At 38.5% G+C, this 19,633-nt stretch overlaps 1 protein-coding gene across 2 annotated transcripts; it reads left to right on the plus strand.

The window, feature by feature from the left end:
* Positions 1 to 324: 324 nt before the first annotated feature.
* Positions 325 to 18,769, plus strand: LOC119576822. 2 transcript variants are annotated; one of them, XM_037924472.1, is made up of 12 exons: positions 325 to 427; positions 2,982 to 3,072; positions 3,664 to 3,810; positions 4,053 to 4,119; positions 4,398 to 4,677; positions 10,781 to 11,012; positions 11,456 to 11,613; positions 11,766 to 11,889; positions 12,050 to 12,192; positions 12,311 to 12,463; positions 16,682 to 16,717; positions 17,748 to 18,769. In XM_037924472.1, exons 1-11 carry the CDS (start codon positions 351 to 353, stop codon positions 16,704 to 16,706), a joined length of 1,497 nt encoding a protein of 498 aa, XP_037780400.1. In that variant the 5' UTR covers positions 325 to 350; the 3' UTR covers positions 16,707 to 16,717; positions 17,748 to 18,769. The 2 variants fall into 2 exon arrangements, with proteins under 2 accessions (XP_037780400.1, XP_037780399.1); XM_037924471.1 differs by lacking the exon at positions 16,682 to 16,717 and having other exon boundaries at positions 345 to 427; positions 17,748 to 18,066.
* Positions 18,770 to 19,633: the final 864 nt, after the last annotated feature.

A 19,633-nucleotide genomic window follows, 5' to 3' on the forward strand; every position in this document is an offset into this window, starting at 1 on the left:
GGAATTTTTTTTTAAAAATCACCTGGCATTAAAGATTCTATTTTGTTGTTGATTGCACTTACTCTTTGGTTTTAATTTTCGAATGCAATTTTATAAAGATTAATGGTAGGATTTGGTTTTTCATTTGACCCCGACGTCGCGATGACAACAAATAACAATAAAGTGGAAATCTAACTATGTTCATTACCTAACCTTTAAAAATATTTAGAAATAACATATACTCCCTGACTTTAATTTTGCACTCCAATTAAGTGTTTAAAACTAGATTTGTTCCAACGTTGATTAACAGAGAGAGAGAGATGAAAAGGACACCGATCTAGTCTCTCGCTTGACTCCGATGACAAACAAACATGGCCGACTCGCAGCTCAGCCTCGACGATATCATCAAGCAGAGAAATATCCGCCCAGGAAACAAACCAGGCAATAGGTGATGAAGAGAAATTTCCACATAGATACAGCATGACAAGGAAGCATTTTTGTTCAAGTTGGTTGGTGTTTACACCGGATTAGGGCCGTATTTATATGTATATATTAGAGCGGTTCCCTCCATCTCTCAAAAACATCGGCCCAGTTTAGTTATTTGATTTTTCACGTTTTTTCCCCATTTTTCCCACCGATGAGGAGTCTAACCTACAAGTACACCATTATTGGACGCTTATTAATGGGATGTGAAAGTAAATTTCGCTCCTCTTCTCCGCTACCTTAAAGCCACCAGTGTAATTTGGTATTGCTGATGCCGATGTTAAATGTCTTGTGATGTTGCTGGAAGTTGCTGATATTTGCTCTGACGGACGTTTTTACAAATTGCTGCCCAAGTAGTGTAGAAAACGTAATTACAAGATGTAGAAGAGCAAACCGATCTTTCTACAGTTTACGTACTTTGTAAGCTGCACGCGGACGGTGGTGGTGAGAGGCGTCGTCTGCGTGTTTACGTTTGCAGCTGATTAGTGAATAGTGGATATTTGGTAAATAGTTGGCAAAGTACCCACAGTGGCATCCAAATTAGGACTTTTTCTTGAGAATCTGTTGAGTTTGTATGATCAAATGGCCTTTATTTTGTATGTTCTTGTGTGCAGTTCCAGAACAGTCAATGGGAGGCTTCACAGAAACTGACCTGCTGCAGTAATTGGTCATGGTAATAGCATAGTCATTAAGAAAATTAACTGGTGAAATTTTTTACTTAGGCCACAGGAATCTGATTTTCACAAATGTCTGAAATCGAAGTATTCTGGGTTTTTTTCCAAGGTCTTTTTAGCTCATGAGTTGAGCACTTTCATCCTGATACTTGTTCTCTTGATAAATAGCTACATCCAATGCTTCTCTAAAGTATTTCTATGGTGAAATGAACAAGTTTTTGCTTTACAATTCAGACCCAACTTCACATCACAATTTATTTTCGATTTAAGTTGCTCTAACTTGGCTTCAGACATTCCCAGAGGGGAGGGTTTGTAGGGGGGCTCTGCTTCCTAACACCCCCATCAAACATTGTTTTTATCTTGATAAGCATGGCAAGATGTAACTAAAACTTGGGAGTACTGAGTGAACTATTATGTGATCTTTTTCCTTTATTTATAATGTTATCATTAATGTCTGCAGATTATTCTCCATATCCTCTATATGACTATCAATCTTAGTGTGTCCACACCGTAAAGATTAGCTTGATGACTGTGATCTTTGAAAGACAAATAAAGTAACTAAAATAAAGGAAATCAAATTGTGTGTCATAATTCTGATAAAGATCTGTAATTTGGGTATTATTATTTTGAAAATCATGTATTATCCGCATACTCAATGAAGATCTCTTTATCCTGAACACATGTATATGACGCATTAGCAGGCATGGGCAACTTATTCCATTTGCATCCAGCTTGTTCATTATTTTAAGTATAATTTTGATAGGTTGCAGTAAGAGTTTGCATCTAATCTCAACACTAAACAAATGATACTTCCTCTATTCATTACTTTCATTATTGCAAAGGTACTCAGCATTAAAGCCCACAAGACCTAACCTGATTTCCTCTTTCCTTAAGTTTTCAGGGATTTCTCTCTCTCTCTCTCTCTCTCTCTCTCTCTCTCTCTCTCTCCTCTCTCTCTCTCTCTCTCTCTCTCTCTCTCTCTCTCTCTCTCATGTTGAATGACTGAAACAAAGCATGAGCCAAAAACACAAATGTCTCATGTATGAGGTGGCAGGCTACTGCTTATGTCCCTACCCCTCCCCCCTCCCTTGCTTGTTGTTGCAGGGGGGGGGGGGTGAGGCAGAGACTGAGGCCCAATATAGGTATCACCCTTGCCGTGGACTCAGCCCTCACCTCAGCTAGTTTTGCAGGATCTTCTCCCTCTTTCCTATTCCTTGTTCATGCCCTTCTTTCCATTTATTGAAATCGTTAACTCATATTAAATCTTTTCGCCACAATACTTTACCATATTGTTGTGTAACCTTTGATTCCTAGTGTATTTGTTTGTTTTGACCATTGACCATTCTGGAAATCCACACACTGCCCTACTGAACCAAAAAAGCTTGCCCCCAAGCCCCACCCTATCGCTTTGTTTTATATACATCGCTATTGACCGTAGATGTTAACACAGCAGAAAATTTTCAATAAATAAAAATAAATAAATATTACTATTCATGTTCTTGGGCATCTTACCAGTGAGATGCCCATTATTGTTTTGTTAACAATACTAATATCAATAAGGAACAGAAATTAATATATATGAAAATCAAGGAAGAAGGTTAACAGGAAATATAGCAATAACCATTTATGTGTAAACACTATTCATAAACAAAAATCACATTGGACTTGGATGTATTTAAGTTGCATCCTCAGCAACATCACTAGTCATTTATTTATGTATTAATTTATTGCAGGTGATTTGCCAGAGCCCTTTCAGTAATAAAACCTTTAGGAATGTGTAAGTCAGGGCTGTAACATTGACTGAGACAGGAAATGTAAATTGATTGTTATGTTACATCCTTCCAGAAACATAGTAAAGGACGTGGGAGGGGGACTGGGAAGAGGTCGAATTATCAAAGGACGCCCCAATCTGATAATTGGACCACCAGCACAAGGGGTAGGTACCTCACATGCAGTAAGCTCTTGTAGTTTTCTCTTTTCAGGAACCTGTGCTTTATTAAGAGCACTATTCAGAGTCCCAGAATAATTTATATAGTTATCCATCTCTCCATTTGTGTAGCATTGTATTTCAATCATTCCTTCTTCTGCTTCTATTATGTGATATTTTAATGTGATCTGGCTGAATACTTATAAATCCCTAGACACTTGCATTGTATTCCAGAATTGGCTTTAACTATTGTCAGTTTATACAACCTTTGCTCTTTTCCCTTACCATCACCCCCCTTCCCCTCCTCTTTCTTCAGTTGCAAGAGACTGACAACAGGATTATACACTCACGTATTTGATGATTTCAATTTTTTCTAGAAATATTGTATAGTGTAAATTGAAATATACCTATATATCTTTAAGCCCTCAGGAGATCTTGCTAATTGATAGTCAGCAACATTAGTGCTTGTAGTAGATAGATTTTCCAACATATGTAATAGTCTTGTAAGTGACTGATTGGTGTATTGAGATTGTATCTACTTGTTTGATATCAGTGTGAAAAGCATAAAATTGTGAACATAACCATGCCATATATTTTCAGGTTATAGGTGATGCTAGAAACAAAATCATCCAGAAAAAACGTCTTCGACTCAGAGATGCACGAGATCGCCTTGCTGAAATTGCAAAGCAGGGTGATGCTCGAGACAAGATCAACAAGAACAGGAAGTTCTCCAGTGCAACACAGAAGGTAAACAGTTGCAGCTATACTCCTGTTTTGTTTGCTCCATATTTCTGATATATTTAGATTATTTTATTGTCTCCTTTTATTTATGTTAAGTTTGGAAACAATATTATTTGTTAATTACAAAGGCATAATCAGAATTACTCAAATGGTGGCATATAATGTTGTTGCCACAGTACCCTCTTTCACAGACAGATGAAACTGTGTTAATTTAATGCATTTTTAACATCCATGATTGTTCTTTTTAGAATCCTGGCATACGGAAGACCCCCAGACTAATGGATGAGAACATGAGGAATGAGAATTTTCCTTCTTGTAAGTGGACCAATATACATTTATTTTGGATTTTTTTTAGTGTTAGGAGTGTTATTTATCATATTCTCTTCTTTCTTTATTTTATGTTATACACTAAAGAAGAAGGCAAAACCAGAAAGGGACTATTAAAAGAATAATAGAACTGTTTGCTATAATGTTCAGCTTTGATCAAGTAAATTAGTAAGATAACATAAAGCTGGTTCATAAAAAGTATTCATTTTTAATTGTTTTGTTTGGTAATTTACTAAAGACCATTTCCTTGTTGTATATGTTTACAGACCTTGGTGGACAGACCCGCATGCAAGGAACATCACTGATCCGCACAGTGGCTGGGAGTGATGGGCTCGGCAAAGGGAACGTCATAGTTAAAGGAAAGCCAACTGCTACCAACTTCTCAAAAGGACTGCAGAGGCAAATTCCATCAAACAGTCGACCGCAGCCTGTCACAAGAACTCGTGATGGCGAACGTTATCATCCATTGCCAAATAACCCCCATGTTGTGACAATCAAGAATGACAAAGCAGACTTTTATAATCCATCTTATCAGCAAGTTGCAAGGTACTTTGGCTCTGTTTTAACCCATTGCCGACGGGTGGCATGGCGGGACCATCTGCCAGGGGCACGTACACACATGCCATAGAGTATGTATGGACTTGCCATGATTTTTTACAATCACGGCAAAAGATTGTTTTTCTGCCAGTGAAAGTGTGATTAAGTCGGTTTTAACACTTTATAATTTTTACCATGCAACAACAACAACAACAACAAAACAAAACAAAAAATACAACACAACAAACCGACGATTTCAACTCCATGATGCCGCACACTGCTTATTTTATTCAGACTATAGACCGAATAATGATCAATTATGGAGTCTATATAACAAAAATACCCTTCAGTCTTGATTTATCAGGAAGTTTGGCAAGTAGAGACTTTAAAAAACAATGAAAACTGAAAATACAACATATCTTCGTAGTATTACGAAGAAACGGCATGGGATGCTGGTATTTGGCATGAGTGGTCGCACATGATCGGGCGACGATATAAGCCCCCGGCAGCGAGTCCTGGGCCACTATGAATACTACCTGTCGGAAAAGGGTTAACATAGACACTTGTATATGGTCTAATCTGTCCACAGCATATTGGGTCATACAGGGCATCCCCTCACAGGCAACCATTTTCTCAACAAGTTGTAATCTTGAGGAAATTATTTTTCCCTTAAGAAAATAGTCATTAACCTCATTGAGATTTTAGTATTTTGACCAAATAAAAAGGAAACCACTCTCCTATAGAAGATAGAAATACCAAGCTCACTGTGAAATGTTTAAATGGTATGCATTGAAGGGTTAAAAGCAAGAAAAGAATAAAAATGTTGGCTGAGGTTGAGGTAACAGCACCCACACAGGGTCAAAGATTGCAATTTATTTAACATTTTTACTTAATATATAGAATATACCTCCGTGGTTGAGGATGAAAATGTTGATATAACCCAGATGTGTTTAACTACTGAAGTGCAATCGATGAAAGTTATATAAGATGATACCTGGGAAGCAGAGGATAGAGTGATGGACATAAGTAAATCATTTGGACAGAAGATGTCCCTCACCAACTTTTGTCATAGTTTGCATGAATGTCAAACATAAGTCGGCCACAGGAGGGAAATACTATGTGCCTCATTATCATGAGTGCTGTAATGAAGATGCACATCTTAAGCAGATAACTCTATAAGTATTCACTGAATTATTGGTGCAGTTCCACCCAATCCCTTGCTCGTTGTTGTCGTGGGGGGGCTTAGGAGGCGGAGACTGGGACCCAATGATGGGGAACTCCCCAACCTTGGGACTCAGCCCTCGACTCAACTAATTTTGCATGGTCTTTATTTTCCTTCCCACCATACGTTTCTGTCCCTTCACCAAACCCTTCTACTATCCACCTCCTAAGGTGTGAGAGCCGTGCTGAAAGGATGAAAGGCTGACTTTGTGCCAGTCCTGAACGGCCTGAGGGAGCCATGGGCACGGTATTCCCCTGATTGTTATCTAGCCCTTACCCCTCAAGGGGACCCTGAGGGGTGGACTGTCTTTATCCCCAACATAATCCAGGCTTACCATGGCCAGCAATGAAAAGTTATCTCCACTATTAGGGGCAATGAGGCTTGCCCCTTTATCAAATAGCCCCAACGATGTAAACCCACCCGATTCCCTGACCCCAGGCTCTCCTTTGACCACGGCTCCGAACACTGCAACAACTACCCCCTCATCAATGCCTACTAGTACAGTAGCCAACAACCAATCCTTAAGAAACATTTCCACTCTCCCACACGCTCAACTTATCACCTCTACCCCCAAAACCCTCCAACATCAACCACCCCATCCTCCCTTATTAATACCTTACAGCCTTATTGCCCACCTCCCCATAACACTACCTCCCTCAACACTACTCCATCGTCACGCACCCGCCCTTCGACTACCCCTATCACTACAACATATGAATACCCTTTCAGCGCAGCCAATGGGACCGATTTTCGTAATCCTCCCACAGCTCCCTACTCTGACAACACCCTTCTCTTCCAACAATGTCTCCAAAAACAAGTAGGTAAAGTCTCTTTCCGTAGCCGACCCGACCGCTCCCGTCTTGTCACAGTAACATCCGAAAACCAAGCTATAGCATTAACAAAACTAACAGGCCTATATGGTAACCCATCCTTGCAGAACCCCATCCAACCCTCAATACTTGCACCGGAACAGTTTCAATCTCCCCAGCAAATTGCCCAATCTATGACAAAGATTGGTCAGATTGTGGAGAAGACCTACTTGCCTGTCTCACAGACTATGATGCAACGTCAGTACAATGCTACTCCATTCCCCCCAGAGGTAATCGAAAGAAACCCACTAACATAGCCAAATTACCTTCCGTAGACATGACCTTCCCTTTAACGTCTATATAGGAGGAGAATCCTCCCTGTTCGTCCATACCAACCTCCTCCACGTCAGTGCCAAAATTGTTGGCGTCTAGGACACCCAGCCAAACATTGCCGTTCCACAGCCAGATGCCCACTATGTGCCCAACCTGGCCATACCCGATCTAACTGCCCTGCACAATCACGCACATGTGCCAACTGTGGCGGCCCCATAATGTATTTTATAGGGGCTGTCCCACCTACAAATTTGAGTCTGAGGTAGCAACTCTCAGATTCAAACTTGGACTCACACTACGTGAAGCCAGACAAGAAGCACGTCGACGTGGTTTCTCTCTTACTCCTTACTCCAGTAATACTGCTCATTCTACCAATTCTCCTAACCCACCCCCCCAACACCTTCCCCTCTCCCTCCTCGCACTACCCGTAACAGACAGAACAAACGTTCCACCCCCTCTCCCCCACCACACAATCACCTCCACCTTCCTTTGTCCTTTGCTTGAGACACCCGTCCTCTCTTCCCCCCCTCACAAGAAATCCTATATCCCCCAACTCCCACCACTCAGAAGAAGAAACCATGAAAATATTCAAGATTACCTAATGAAAACTGACACTCAACCTCCAAATCTTACAACTCTTGCTCCTTCCACACTCCAAGTAACTGCTGATATCCATCCTCCTCCTAACGATATCCCCCCTACACCCTATCCTCCTACCCCCCCCCAACACAGCCCATCCCCCCCGACCCCAACCCCGCCCACATTAACCCTCCCACCATCCCCTCTATCCCTTCCACTCCCTCCTGGATACACACGTGAATCCCTTATGTCACAAGTATCCCCTTCCTCATCTCCTAATACCCTCCTAGTAGAACACCAACTCCCACACCTCTCCCATCTCAGACCTCTCAGTCCTTTTCCCACCCTCTAACTGCTTCCCCCTCAAAATCAGTAAAGTATAACTATCCTTCATTGGAATATTCGCGGTTTCCGCTCCCACAGACCTGACCTTCGTCATATCCTTTCCTCTTATAGTCCATCTATTGTATGCCTTCAAGAGACCTTTCTAACACATCCTCCAATACCCCAATTATCATTTTGTCTTATCCCCACATTCCCTTTATGTCTCATCCATATTATCAATCAGAAAACACCTTATGTCACACCTCCCTTTCAAACCAATGTCCCTTGCACAGTTGTAATGTTCCCCTTTCAATCCCACACATCCTATTATCGTGCCCACGTTTTGAAACAACCCGTACCTCTGCTTTCCCCCATCTATCCTCCCTTCACCGACCTCCAACCTATCAGACATCCTTTCAGAATCCCACACTTTCTGCTTCAACAACCTATTCTCTTTCCTCAAACGTACATATCCTTCATCTAATCTAACTCCTTACCACACCCGACCCTAACCCTTTCACTCACCAATTCCTTTAGCTTAGACAACTAATCACTAACTCAACCACCCTTCCCAAACATTAACTATAGTGCTACATGACCTTAGATGTCTAGCACATTTCTCTTGCTTTTAACCATTAACCATTAACCATACCCCCTCCTTGATGTATGCTATCAACTCTGTCCATTATGAATTATCCATTACTCAACTTTTACAATACACCCTTTCCTATCTCCCAAAGTCATTCACTCCATATCCCACTGCACAGTCTTCTTCATTGTCTACCTCCTCCTCCCCTATTACTACTTTTCAACACTGTTGCCCTCCTCCCACAGTACTACCCACTCCACACCACCCCATCTTCTTCCTACCCTTGTCCTTCTTTTGCTGCCACCTCTGAAACTCTTATTGGCCCAGCCAAGTGGGATTGATTCTTTGTGATTCTCAATGTCTCAAAAAAACAAGTAGGTAAAGTTCCTTTTCACAGTCTTTCCGATCATGCATGCCTTGTCATAGTGGTTATGAAAGCTCCGTTATGTATGTGTGTCATTTGTTGTGGCTCCCGTAATATATTTTCTATGAACTGTCCTACCTACAAGCTTGAATCGGAGGTAACAGTTCTCAGACTCAAACTAGGCCTCACTCTATGTGAGGCCAGCCAGGAAGCACACAAAAGTTTTTCTCCTAGCTATTCCCAAACTGTTCTTTGCTCCGCTCCCCTCCTGTCTTCTCAAGATTTCTCAGCATCTCCCCCAGTATCTCTTACGTCTACCCCAAACCATCCTACCTCAACTCTCGGTCCCTAGTCAAATTCCTTTTCCAGTTTAAATTCTTATACTCCAATCTCTTTCACTTCCCAGATGCCTACCCCTCCTCCTCCTCACTGTCACACTAGACAGTCTAAACGTTCCACCCCATCTTCTACTACATCCTGTCCTATACGCACCTCTTTCTCTTCATCTCTCCTTTCTTCCCCTCCTTACAAGAAAACCTTAATTTCTGAGACCTCCCCACCCAACTCCCCAAACTTCCTAAACATAACTCAAGAGAATGCTCCGCTCTCTTATACACCCTTCAATCCCACTATTACTTTTAGCTGTACATACAAAGTATTTACTGATATCCATCCTTTCCTACATGTACACCACCATTTCCTCTTCTCTCCCCATTATCCTTACCACTCCAACCAGGATCCTTATATTACTCCATTATATCACAATAGTGTCAATCTCTGGGTCCCTCCCTCCGACATTCTTCCTGATACTTCACCACCTTCCCCTGTTCTCCTATCTCATTCTCTGGCTTCTCCTAATTCTCCAACTACCATTTCTACCCATATTACCCATTGATTTTTCATAATGGCTCTTTTGCAGTTTTTCTCATACAGTGTTACTCTCCCTTCCTCAGACACAAAGGTACTCACCATTTGATCTAATCACCCTATATCCTTAAGACCTTCCTCTTTTACAAATCCCCACCATCCTGGGTGAACATGTTACTCTAATATTGTCCAGCCTTTAGGGTGTAAAAGGTAGCTACATGGTATTAAAGGTTAATTGTTAATAGAGAATGTAAATATTTGTTGATAATCAGGTTACAGATTATGATTAACCACATAAAGTCAAAGGCCATAATAACCACAAAAAGTCAAAGGCCATAATAGCTTATATTTTTACTCAGTTCGCATAAGAAACACACACATACTAATTAACTAACTCACACTTCAACTTGCTTATGTAACCACAAAGAATTATACTGCATCAGCTATCCAGTGTGAGATAAATTGTGATATTACGTCAGCCATCACAGAGAGGTTAAAGGAGAGTCTGTGTTTATTAAAATTATTGGTTTTAGGTATTAAATTCTTGTTGAAGTAGCTTTATGCACTGGGGAATTTATTTACTCAGAAAAAGTAAAGTAAAATTCTTTGGTAATGTCTGTATGCTCGTGCACATGTACATCACAATACTTTTATGTTCCTTTATATTACCTTAGGGCCCATTTTTGCAGCACTCTTTTTTTCAAACCTTTTTATGGGATGGCACCCCTAGGATGAAATTTGCATTGGTCATATAAGTACACTGTCTTGTGCAGATTTAAATAGTGTTGTTACAGAACATAGAATATAGGTAATAATAGCATTAGAAAAGTCATGGCATATGGCATAGCACCATTTTGGTTTTACCACTTTATATGTATGTGTAGGTATTCATAACCACAAACATTGAACCTATTCGTGTGTTAAGGCATTTATGCTTTATGTATTGTGTTAAGATTATTATTTTGAGGTACTGTGTCTTCAGTTGGGTAAGAGCACTAACTCTCCTCTCATGGCATTTTGTACAGACAGCAAGAATTGAGGGAACCCCCAGTGAAGCTGACAGCCAGGAATCCTCCAGTCCGATCCATGGGGCTGTCTTCAGCAGGTTCACAGACCTACAGCGTGAGTGGGATGCGGTCAGATGCCATGATGAGAGCTCGATCTCCTGAGCATAGGCTCTACCGTTCCAGAAAATCACCAGAAATGGAAGAGATCAGACCAACTCGTTTAAAAATAACTACAGCAAATAATTTCAGGGTAAGTCTAACAAAGTGGCCTTACCAATCACTTTCAGTAAGTTTTATAGGAACCAGTAATAATAAACAAACACCCAAGGAAATAGAGGGCAGTTCATTCTGCCTAACCCATTTACTGTGGGAAAGATATTGAGTAGAGTTTGGCAAGGCCACAGAGCATTAGCAGGCACCACTTCACACCAGGACTATTGTCTAACTCAGCCAAGTTCCCAAGGCATCATCCAACTCACTGTGACCTGGGCTTATGATATAGTAAATGTCACTGTGTTGATAAAAATTTGCCATAACATGATTGGATATCACCTAGCATCAGTGTGTTAATGACTTTTTCTTGTTTTTTTTACAAGTGCAGTAAAATGTATGTCCCTAACTGATGTACAAGAATATTTTATTTGTGCTTTCTTCTGTCTTTCTCACTTCGTACTGGTATTTTCTCATGGTTAGGAGCCAAGTCCACAGTATAGTGATGGATGGGAGTCACCACCCAGGTTGCCTTCAAGAGTGCCAGCAGCAAGGGCCCCTGCAACAAGGGTCACAGCCTCAAGAGCTCCACCTCCTCGAGTGCCTGCTAGAATAGCAACCAGGTCTCCTGTCAAGAAACGGTAGGGAAATGTCCTTGACACTTGAGTTCTTCAATGATATATGGTAACTGTAACATGTGCTAGCAATTCAAGGATGTAGTTTGCTCGTATGTATAAAAGTTTGAAGCATTGAATGTTCAGAATATTGAAGTAACCAAACTCTCCTATTGCAGGCCAGCATATGATGATGATGATGTTGAAACTGTCACTCGCCCAAAGAAGATGGCTCCTTTATCATCTGGTCTCATGGCACGCCTTGATCAGCCTCAAAGGTCAAGTGCTCCTCAGGGATTCAAGGTACACTGAAAAACTTATTCCTTGAGAAGGAATTAAGTTGGTATTTTTAAATTGTCTTCACTTAAACTTAGTGATTTTCCTCATAGAGGTAATTTATTTGCAGCCAGTGGTATAACCATGTTATTTTCAGTTAAAACTTCAAATTTGTGTGTTTTTACAGGTATTGGTTACTAATCTGCACCACTGTGTTAGTGTTGAAGACATGGAAGAGCTGTTTGGGACCATTGGACCAATTATTTCTGCTCGAATAGTGAGAGAGGGCATTGCTGAAGCAGTTTTTCTGAATGAGGAGGATGCTTTCAGGTATACAAAGACCCTTTTAGGAATGGAGTAAGAAAACTTGCACAATATTCAAATAATTTGTTGTTTGTCAATTCAGGAGTATGAGACCAGTTTTCAGGATCCTTTTTTTGTCTTGCAGATCAGTTGAGGTATTCAACAACAGGCAGTTAGATGGGCAGCCCATGAGTGTAACTGTTGTTAACAAAAAGTCATCCTCACTATCAGCACCACCACCTCCACCAATTCCTGCAAATCCTAGAACTCAAACCAAATCTGTTTTAAAAGCTGCAAGGTAAGATGATTGCAAATTTTGTGCATGATGCATGCAATTTGTCTTTGTAAAATAACACTACAGACATTTATTAGCTCTTCTAGCTATGTATCATAACTAGTGAAAGATTGTGTAATAAAAAAAATAGTGAAATCTATAAGATTTTTTTTTTTTTTTTTTTTTTTTTTATCTCCCTAGGTATGTTCCTCTTTCACTCACCTTACCACACCTTTTTGCTCTGGTACACTTTGACCCAAAATTCACATTATTAGTACTCTGACATTCACACAGAAGAGCACCTCACTGTTATCATCTGAATTGACTAGCTTGTGGTTGAGAATAAGTTTTGGGAGAGTTGTTGGTTTGTGATAAGATGATATCAGTAACATCACCTGTCTTGAGTTTAGTTTAGATTAGTTTTTTAGTTTAAGAGGAATTTCAGACAGGAGAAGTTGTACTTAGCAGTCTATATCTTAGGAAAGAAATCATTTTTAATTACTCTCTCAGACAAATATTAATGTGGATATTTAACAAAATGATTTAAACTTCAACACTATGCCAGTTGAGAAAGTACAGAATTTGGAAGGAATCAGTAAAAAATATTTATTACTATGTAATTTATGAAAAGTCTAGAGAACTCTATCCAAAATTCAATAGTTTTATGGACCGTGGCTTTACAGAATTTTATAATGAACGTCATTTTTTGCTACACTCCAAAATGAGATATTTCCATAATTGATAGCACAACTGTATACAAGTAGAAAGTAGGTATACAAAAAAATATGTGTATACACACAATGCATGCTAAAAAAAGATACATTTGATGTTCTTGGTAGATATATCTAAACATACATCAAAGATTATTTCTGTGGATAGTTGGACCTGTATAGTTAACTTTGAGAGATTTCTCCTCCACCTCCTAAAAAATTGTTTGGGAAATGATATAGAATTGCTTTAAGTAGAAAAAAGGAAAATCTGTTAGTATTTTCTTGTAGATATCTATGAAGGAAGAAACTTCAATGTTGGGAAATCGTTTGATTATTCTTTGTCCCTTTTATTATGAAATAGTAATTTATAAAATTATGTAGATAGTGAGAGAAGTATTATATTTAGATGATCAAGAATATCTGTTCCCTTGTTTCTATTGGGTAACCAGATGTATATAATACATAATATATAAAAAACATAGTCTTCTTCTGTTGCACTTTGGCAAACCATGTATAATTTTTTCCCTTTTTTTTATTTTTATTTATTTATTTATTTTTTTTTTCTTTTTCTTTTTGTTTATTTCTTGCAATGCATCATTTCAATGAGTAGCATTAAAAAAAAGTTAGTTACCTAAAATCACATGCACTAAAGTACACTTGAATGATTATGAATATGTTATGTTTTGCAATGTGGTCCACAAACCTTTGGTGGAAAACAATTTTGTATTTTAAAAAAATAGTATTGTTCCTTTTCATGCACTATGTAGTTGCCAAATAGCGTAAATTTCCCCCTCCTCAACACACGAGCACAGATCTGCTCAAACAGCATGTTTGACACTTCAGATGCCATCTGTCTTAGCCATTGTTAAAAAAAAATTAGTCCCATAAATCAAAGCTTTTTTCTTTCACTATCATGTCAAGGCCAAGGGTGATAATAACTGTATTCATTTTGTGTAGGAATAGGGAATGTTTTTCAAGGATTTTATTTTTAAATGGCTGTCTATTTTCATACTAATATATTGTGACCTTTTTTATACAATTTTCCTAAATTAATTATTCATTGTCACTTATCACTCGGGGATGTAGATGGGCAAAAAACATAAACTTATGACCACATTTAATAGAGTGCATGCTTGTTTCTCTTTCCTTCTTCTCTTCAATCTCTCTCTTTTCGTCTGCCTGCTTCTTTCTCTCTCTTTTACTCTCTCATAATCTTCTATTTACCCTCTTCCTACTAGTATCATCATTTCACTCATGCTCTAAAATCTTTTCTGTTCTTCTCTATCTACATCTATCAACTTTTCTGTGATCATCGGACCTTCTTCTTTGGTTGCTCTCCCTCCATCTCCTAAAATTCTTGATGTCTGATTCTTCTATCTAAAAAGAAATCTGTTTGTTCTTCTCTCTATCTCTCTCAGGAACCTCTCTTCTCTCTTCGTCTCTCTCTCTTTTCTCTCTCTCTCTTCTCTTCTTATTATAGTACTCTCTACTCAATCATCGTCCTTTTTTAGTCCTCATCTTACTCTATCTATCTACTTTCTTCCTTTCTCTATCTTTCTCCTCTATTATTCTCTAATCTATCCCTTTTCTTCTCTCTTCTGCCTTCTCTTCCACTTCATTCTATCTCTTCCTTCTCTCCTCCTTCTCTTCTTTTCTTCTTCTCTTTCTTTTTCCATTCTTCTTTTCCTCTCTTCCTTTTTGTTTCTCTCTCCTCTTTCCTCTCTCTCTCTCTCTCTGACTCTCACTCTCTACATCGTCTTCTTCCTCTCAATTTCCCTCTCGCTCTATCTCTCTCTTTTAATTGTCTCTTATCTCTTCTTTTTCTTGCAATGTTCTCTTTCTTCTCCTCTTTTCTCGCTTCTTCTTCTCTTCATTTCTAATTCATTTCTTCCTCTCTCTCTATCCTCTCTTTCCTTTCCTCGTCTCTTTCTCTCTCCTCCCTCTCTCTCTCTCTCTCTCGCTCACCTCTCTCTTCCTCTCTCCCTCTCCTCTCTTCTTTCCTTCTTTCTCTCTCCTCTCTTTTTTCTCTCTCTCTCTCTCTCTTCCTTTTCCCTTCTCTCACCCTCTTCCTTTCTCTCTCTCTCTTCTCTCTCCTCTCTCTTTTCTCTCTCTCTTCTCTCTCTTCTCTTCCCTCTCTCTCTCTCTCTCTCTCTCTCTTTCTCTCTCTTCTCTCTCTCTCTCCTCTTCCTTCTCTCCTCTCTCGTCTCTCTCTCTTCTCTTCTCTCTTCTCTCCTTCTCTTCTCTCTCTCCTCTTTCTCCTCTCTCTCCTTTCCTCTCTTCTCTCTTCTCTCTCTCTCTCTCTCTCTTTCCTTCTCTCTCTCTCTCTCTCTCTCTTTCTTCTCTTTCCTCTCTCTTCTCTTCTCTCTCTCTCCTCCTCTCTCTTCTCTCTCTCCTCTCTCTCCTTTCTCTCCCTCTCTTTCTCTCCTTCCTCTCTCTCCTCTCTCTCTCTCTCTTCTCTCTCTCTTCTTCTTCTCTCTCTCTCTCTCTCTCCTCTCTCTCCTCTCTCTCTCTTCCTTCTCTCCCTTTCTCTCTCTCTCTCTCTCTCTCTCCTCTCTCTCTCTCTCTTCTTCTCTCTCTCTCTTCTCTTCTCTCTACTCTCCTTTTTTCTCTCTCTCTCTCTCTCCTTCTCCCCTCTCTCTCTCTCCTTCTCTCTCTCTCTCCTCTCTCTTTTCTCTTCTTCTCTTTTCTTTTCTTTTCTCTCTCTCTTTTCTCTCTTCTCTTCTCTTCTCTCTCTTTTTCCTCCTCTCTTCTTCTCTCCTCTCTCCTCCTCTCTCTCTCTTTCTTCTCTCCTCTCTTCTCTTTTCTCTCTCTCTCTCTCTCCTCTCTCTCTCTTCTCTCTCTCTCTCCTCTCTCTCTCTTCTCTCTCTCTCTCTCTCTTCCCCTTCTCTCTCTTCTCTCTCTCTTCTCTCCTGTCTCTCTCCTCTCTCTCTTCTCTCTCTCTCTCTCTTCTCTCTCCTCTCTCTCTCTCTCTCTTCTTCTTCTCTTCTTCTCTCCTCTCTTTCTCTCTCTCTCTCTCTCTCTCTCTCTCTCTTCTCTCTACTCTCTCTCTCTCTCACTCTCTCTTTTCTTCTCTCTTCTCTCCTCTCTCTCTTTTCTGTCTCTCTCTCTCTTTCCTTCTCTCTCTCTCTTTCCTTCTCTCTCTCTCTTACCTTCTCTCTCTCTCTCTCTCTCTCTCTTCTCTCTCTCTCTCTCTCTCTCTCTCTCTCTCTCTCTCTCTCTCACTTTTAGAAATACATAACCCATTAAATATTCAATTCCTGTGTAGTTGGTGGTCTTCTCTGCCACATGATTCCCATTGCCTCCCTTTGATACAAAGTCTTTTGCCTTAGCGTCCAACCGCACGTCTCAGTTTGGTAGAGAGAAATATAGAATACTTAGAATAATCAAAATAAGGTTGAGTCTATCATGTTTATATTATTGCCAGAGTTTTTGTTTGTTTGTTTGTTTGTCTGGAGGGCTGCGATAAACGTGGGTCTGGGCGAAGTAGAATCTTAGACGTCTAATTTTGTTTTTCTTTTTCATGGGACGGTAGAGGGCGCACGGGTTACTATGTGTGAGAGTAAGTCTTGTAAGTTGACCCCTTTTTTCACTTGTTGAACTTTGTATGAATATGGCATTATTGCCCTTGGTAAAAAAAAAAAAAAAAAAAAAGAGAGAGAAATAAATGAAATTAATCAATATATGAACAAATTAGGTAAAAAATGCATATTATTGTCAGAATATTCTTAATGTTAAATCAGTTTTGTTGCTCTCCATCAAGCACTAAGTAATGATTAGAGTCACAATACTTGAATTCATTTGTCATTGATAATTGCATGGTTGATCATTGTGCAGGTATCTGTTACTTTTCTGTGTATTGTAGATGTTTGCATTTGTCAGTGAGAATTCTTATTTGTATTTGAAGTAACTTGCTTGTCTTATTATTATTATTAACTTAACAGTAGTATGAGCTTTTGTGTATTGTGTTTGGTAATACCTTTTTCATTATGCTGCTCTGTGTTGTCATTTGCTTTCATTAGTTTTGTTATTATTTATATTATTATTATTATTATTATTATTATTATTATTATTATTATTACCATTATCATTATTTTCATCATTATTATTATCATTGTCACTGTTATATTATTATTAGTGTAATGATGAGTAATAATAAGAATTTATAATTCTTATTATTGGTATTGGTATTATTTTTAGCATTATTGATGATTATCATATCAGCATTATTGTTATTATTATTATGATTATGATGATGCTTTCATAATGTCTCGGATATCTATTATTGTTATATTAATGGACATTATGTTTTGGCATTATTATTATAATTGTTATTACTATTATTACAATAGATAATGAATCTTTAATGATTTCAGTGTACTGAAGTATTTCATTTGAATAGGAAGTATATTGATTCATTATGTTATTGTTACTTATTATTATGATAATTATTATTGTGGAAAAAATAATGACTACCAGTAGCATATTTGATATTTATAATTCTTAATTATTTGTTATTATCATTAGCATATTTATCATTATGGTTATATGATATCGGTTGCATGATATGAGTGCTTAGTATGTCCACTTGTCGCTCACAGTGGCAGCAGTCTGTTGACAAGCGGCAGAGGCACTGCAGGACTGCCGGGCCTCAAAAGCTTGAGGAAAGAAGAGCAAGTAGCGCCCGACCTCTCAACAATCCGCCAGGCTCTTTTCAGCCGGTCTCATCCTCCTGCCTCAGACCACACCTTCCTCGTGAAACTCCCAAAGGCACAGTCTAAATAGGCGTAGGTTCAGCTTAAGATGCAAGGACGCGGTATTTTTTCTCCCTGCCTTCTCCTCCTGTTTCTTTTTTTTTCTTCTTCTTCTTCTTTTCTTTTCTTTTCTTTTGCCTTTTTTTTACCTCTCTATTTTTTTTCTTTCGTTCTTTCTTCTTTCCTTCTTTCCATATTTCATTTTTCCATTTCTTGTTTCTTGTTTTCATACCTTTTCTTTTTTCTGTATTCTTTCATTCCCTTTTCTTCTTTTCATCTATTTTTATTTTGTAATCAAAATGACCAGAGCTTATGCACACTCGATATGGAACAGGTGTTGTCATAGCTTGGTAACCTTTTTTGTCCAATTGGGTGTGTGAAAAGGAGAATAATCAGTATGGTTTTGTATCCTGTTTTTTTTTTTTGTTTTTGTTTTTTTCTTTTTTTTCTTCACCTCTCTTTTGAGATCTGGATTTAAGTTTTATAGGAAGAGTCATTTGCATATGGTGCAGGTAATAAGTATGATTGTGTCTATATCAAGTTTTTCTGTGTATATTTTATTTTATTTTTTATTTTATTTATTATTGTTTTTTTAATTTAATAAAGAGTTTTCTCCCCCTGTATTTTCTTTCTCTTGTTTTGCCAAAGTGCATTATTTTTTTGTTGCTTTTTTATATTCCCTGTTTGGGGTATTTATTAGGATTAATGAAATCTAAAATATATTGAGTTATTTGTAAACTAGATTTTTTACTGATTAAATATAAAACTGTTCTTATTCAGAGATCAGCAGGTTTCAGTACTTTGTATTTGTTTGCTGTAGATGTATTCCAATGTGTAAAGTGGAAAATAAAAAAAAAAACATAGTTCTAGTTTGTTATATTTTTGAAAGATTATCCTTTATATAAAAAAAAGTCCATCTATCTACATCTTATATGGCCCATACATAATCAAATTTGTTTGTCATACAAATTTGATCTTGTATAAGTAGGTTTGAAGTTGTGGATATTTTATGAATATCGAATATTTGATTTTTTTCCCCCCATTCAATATAATGTATGACTGTTTGGGACAATGTTTTAACAAATAAGCTCATTTGAACAGTAACAGGAAAAGGATGTGACAGCAGCTACTTTTTGGTCAGTATTCATTATCATTATTATTGTCATTGTTGATTTTTTAAAATAATTATCGATAGATTTATAAGCAGTTGAATATTAGCAGTAGCTTTAATAGTAATAATAGCAGTAGCAGTAGTGATATTGGCTTTATTATCATTATTATTGTTATCAGGTAATAGCTGCTAGCCCCCTGTTTTGTTTACATTATAATTACACTCACTTCAATTTCATGCATCCAGGCTGACTTCAGAGTTTTTAATGATCGCCAACACCCTGAAAGGACAAGGCACTTAGAAGTATAATAATATTAATAGTGTTTGACAAATTTCTAAGATTATCACATAGTATAGACCCTCATTGGCTGACAAATATAGCAGGAAGCTTTTGAGCTGTGAGTCTGGTTCCAAAGTCAGATGAGGCTTATAGGACTCTACCTTAAGACGTCAGACACATAGCCAGTGCAGGATGTGTTGCGCTTTCCCAGAGAGATTCAAGGGCCCCTATACACTGTCCAGTCTCAAGAAAGGAAAATCTGGCAGCTCACTCTAGACTCTTGAGTGCCCCTATTAACCCATAACTGACGGGTAGCATTCATAGAGGCCGGGGCCTCGCTGC

This window comes from Penaeus monodon, chromosome 9, assembly GCF_015228065.2.
Source record: "Penaeus monodon isolate SGIC_2016 chromosome 9, NSTDA_Pmon_1, whole genome shotgun sequence".
Taxonomy (NCBI): domain Eukaryota; kingdom Metazoa; phylum Arthropoda; class Malacostraca; order Decapoda; family Penaeidae; genus Penaeus; species Penaeus monodon.

What these genes read in the sequence shown, in the direction of transcription:
- LOC119576822 (XM_037924471.1), top strand. Translation starts at nt 351, where the DNA reads ATGGCCGACTCGCAGCTCAGCCTCGACGATATCATCAAGCAGAGAAAT. An exon ending in GTGCTCCTCAGGGATTCAAG is followed by an intron (nt 11,890 to 12,049) that starts GTACACTGAAAA and finishes GTGTTTTTACAG; the next exon opens with GTATTGGTTACTAATCTGCA. An exon ending in AATGAGGAGGATGCTTTCAG is followed by an intron (nt 12,193 to 12,310) that starts GTATACAAAGAC and finishes TTTGTCTTGCAG; the next exon opens with ATCAGTTGAGGTATTCAACA.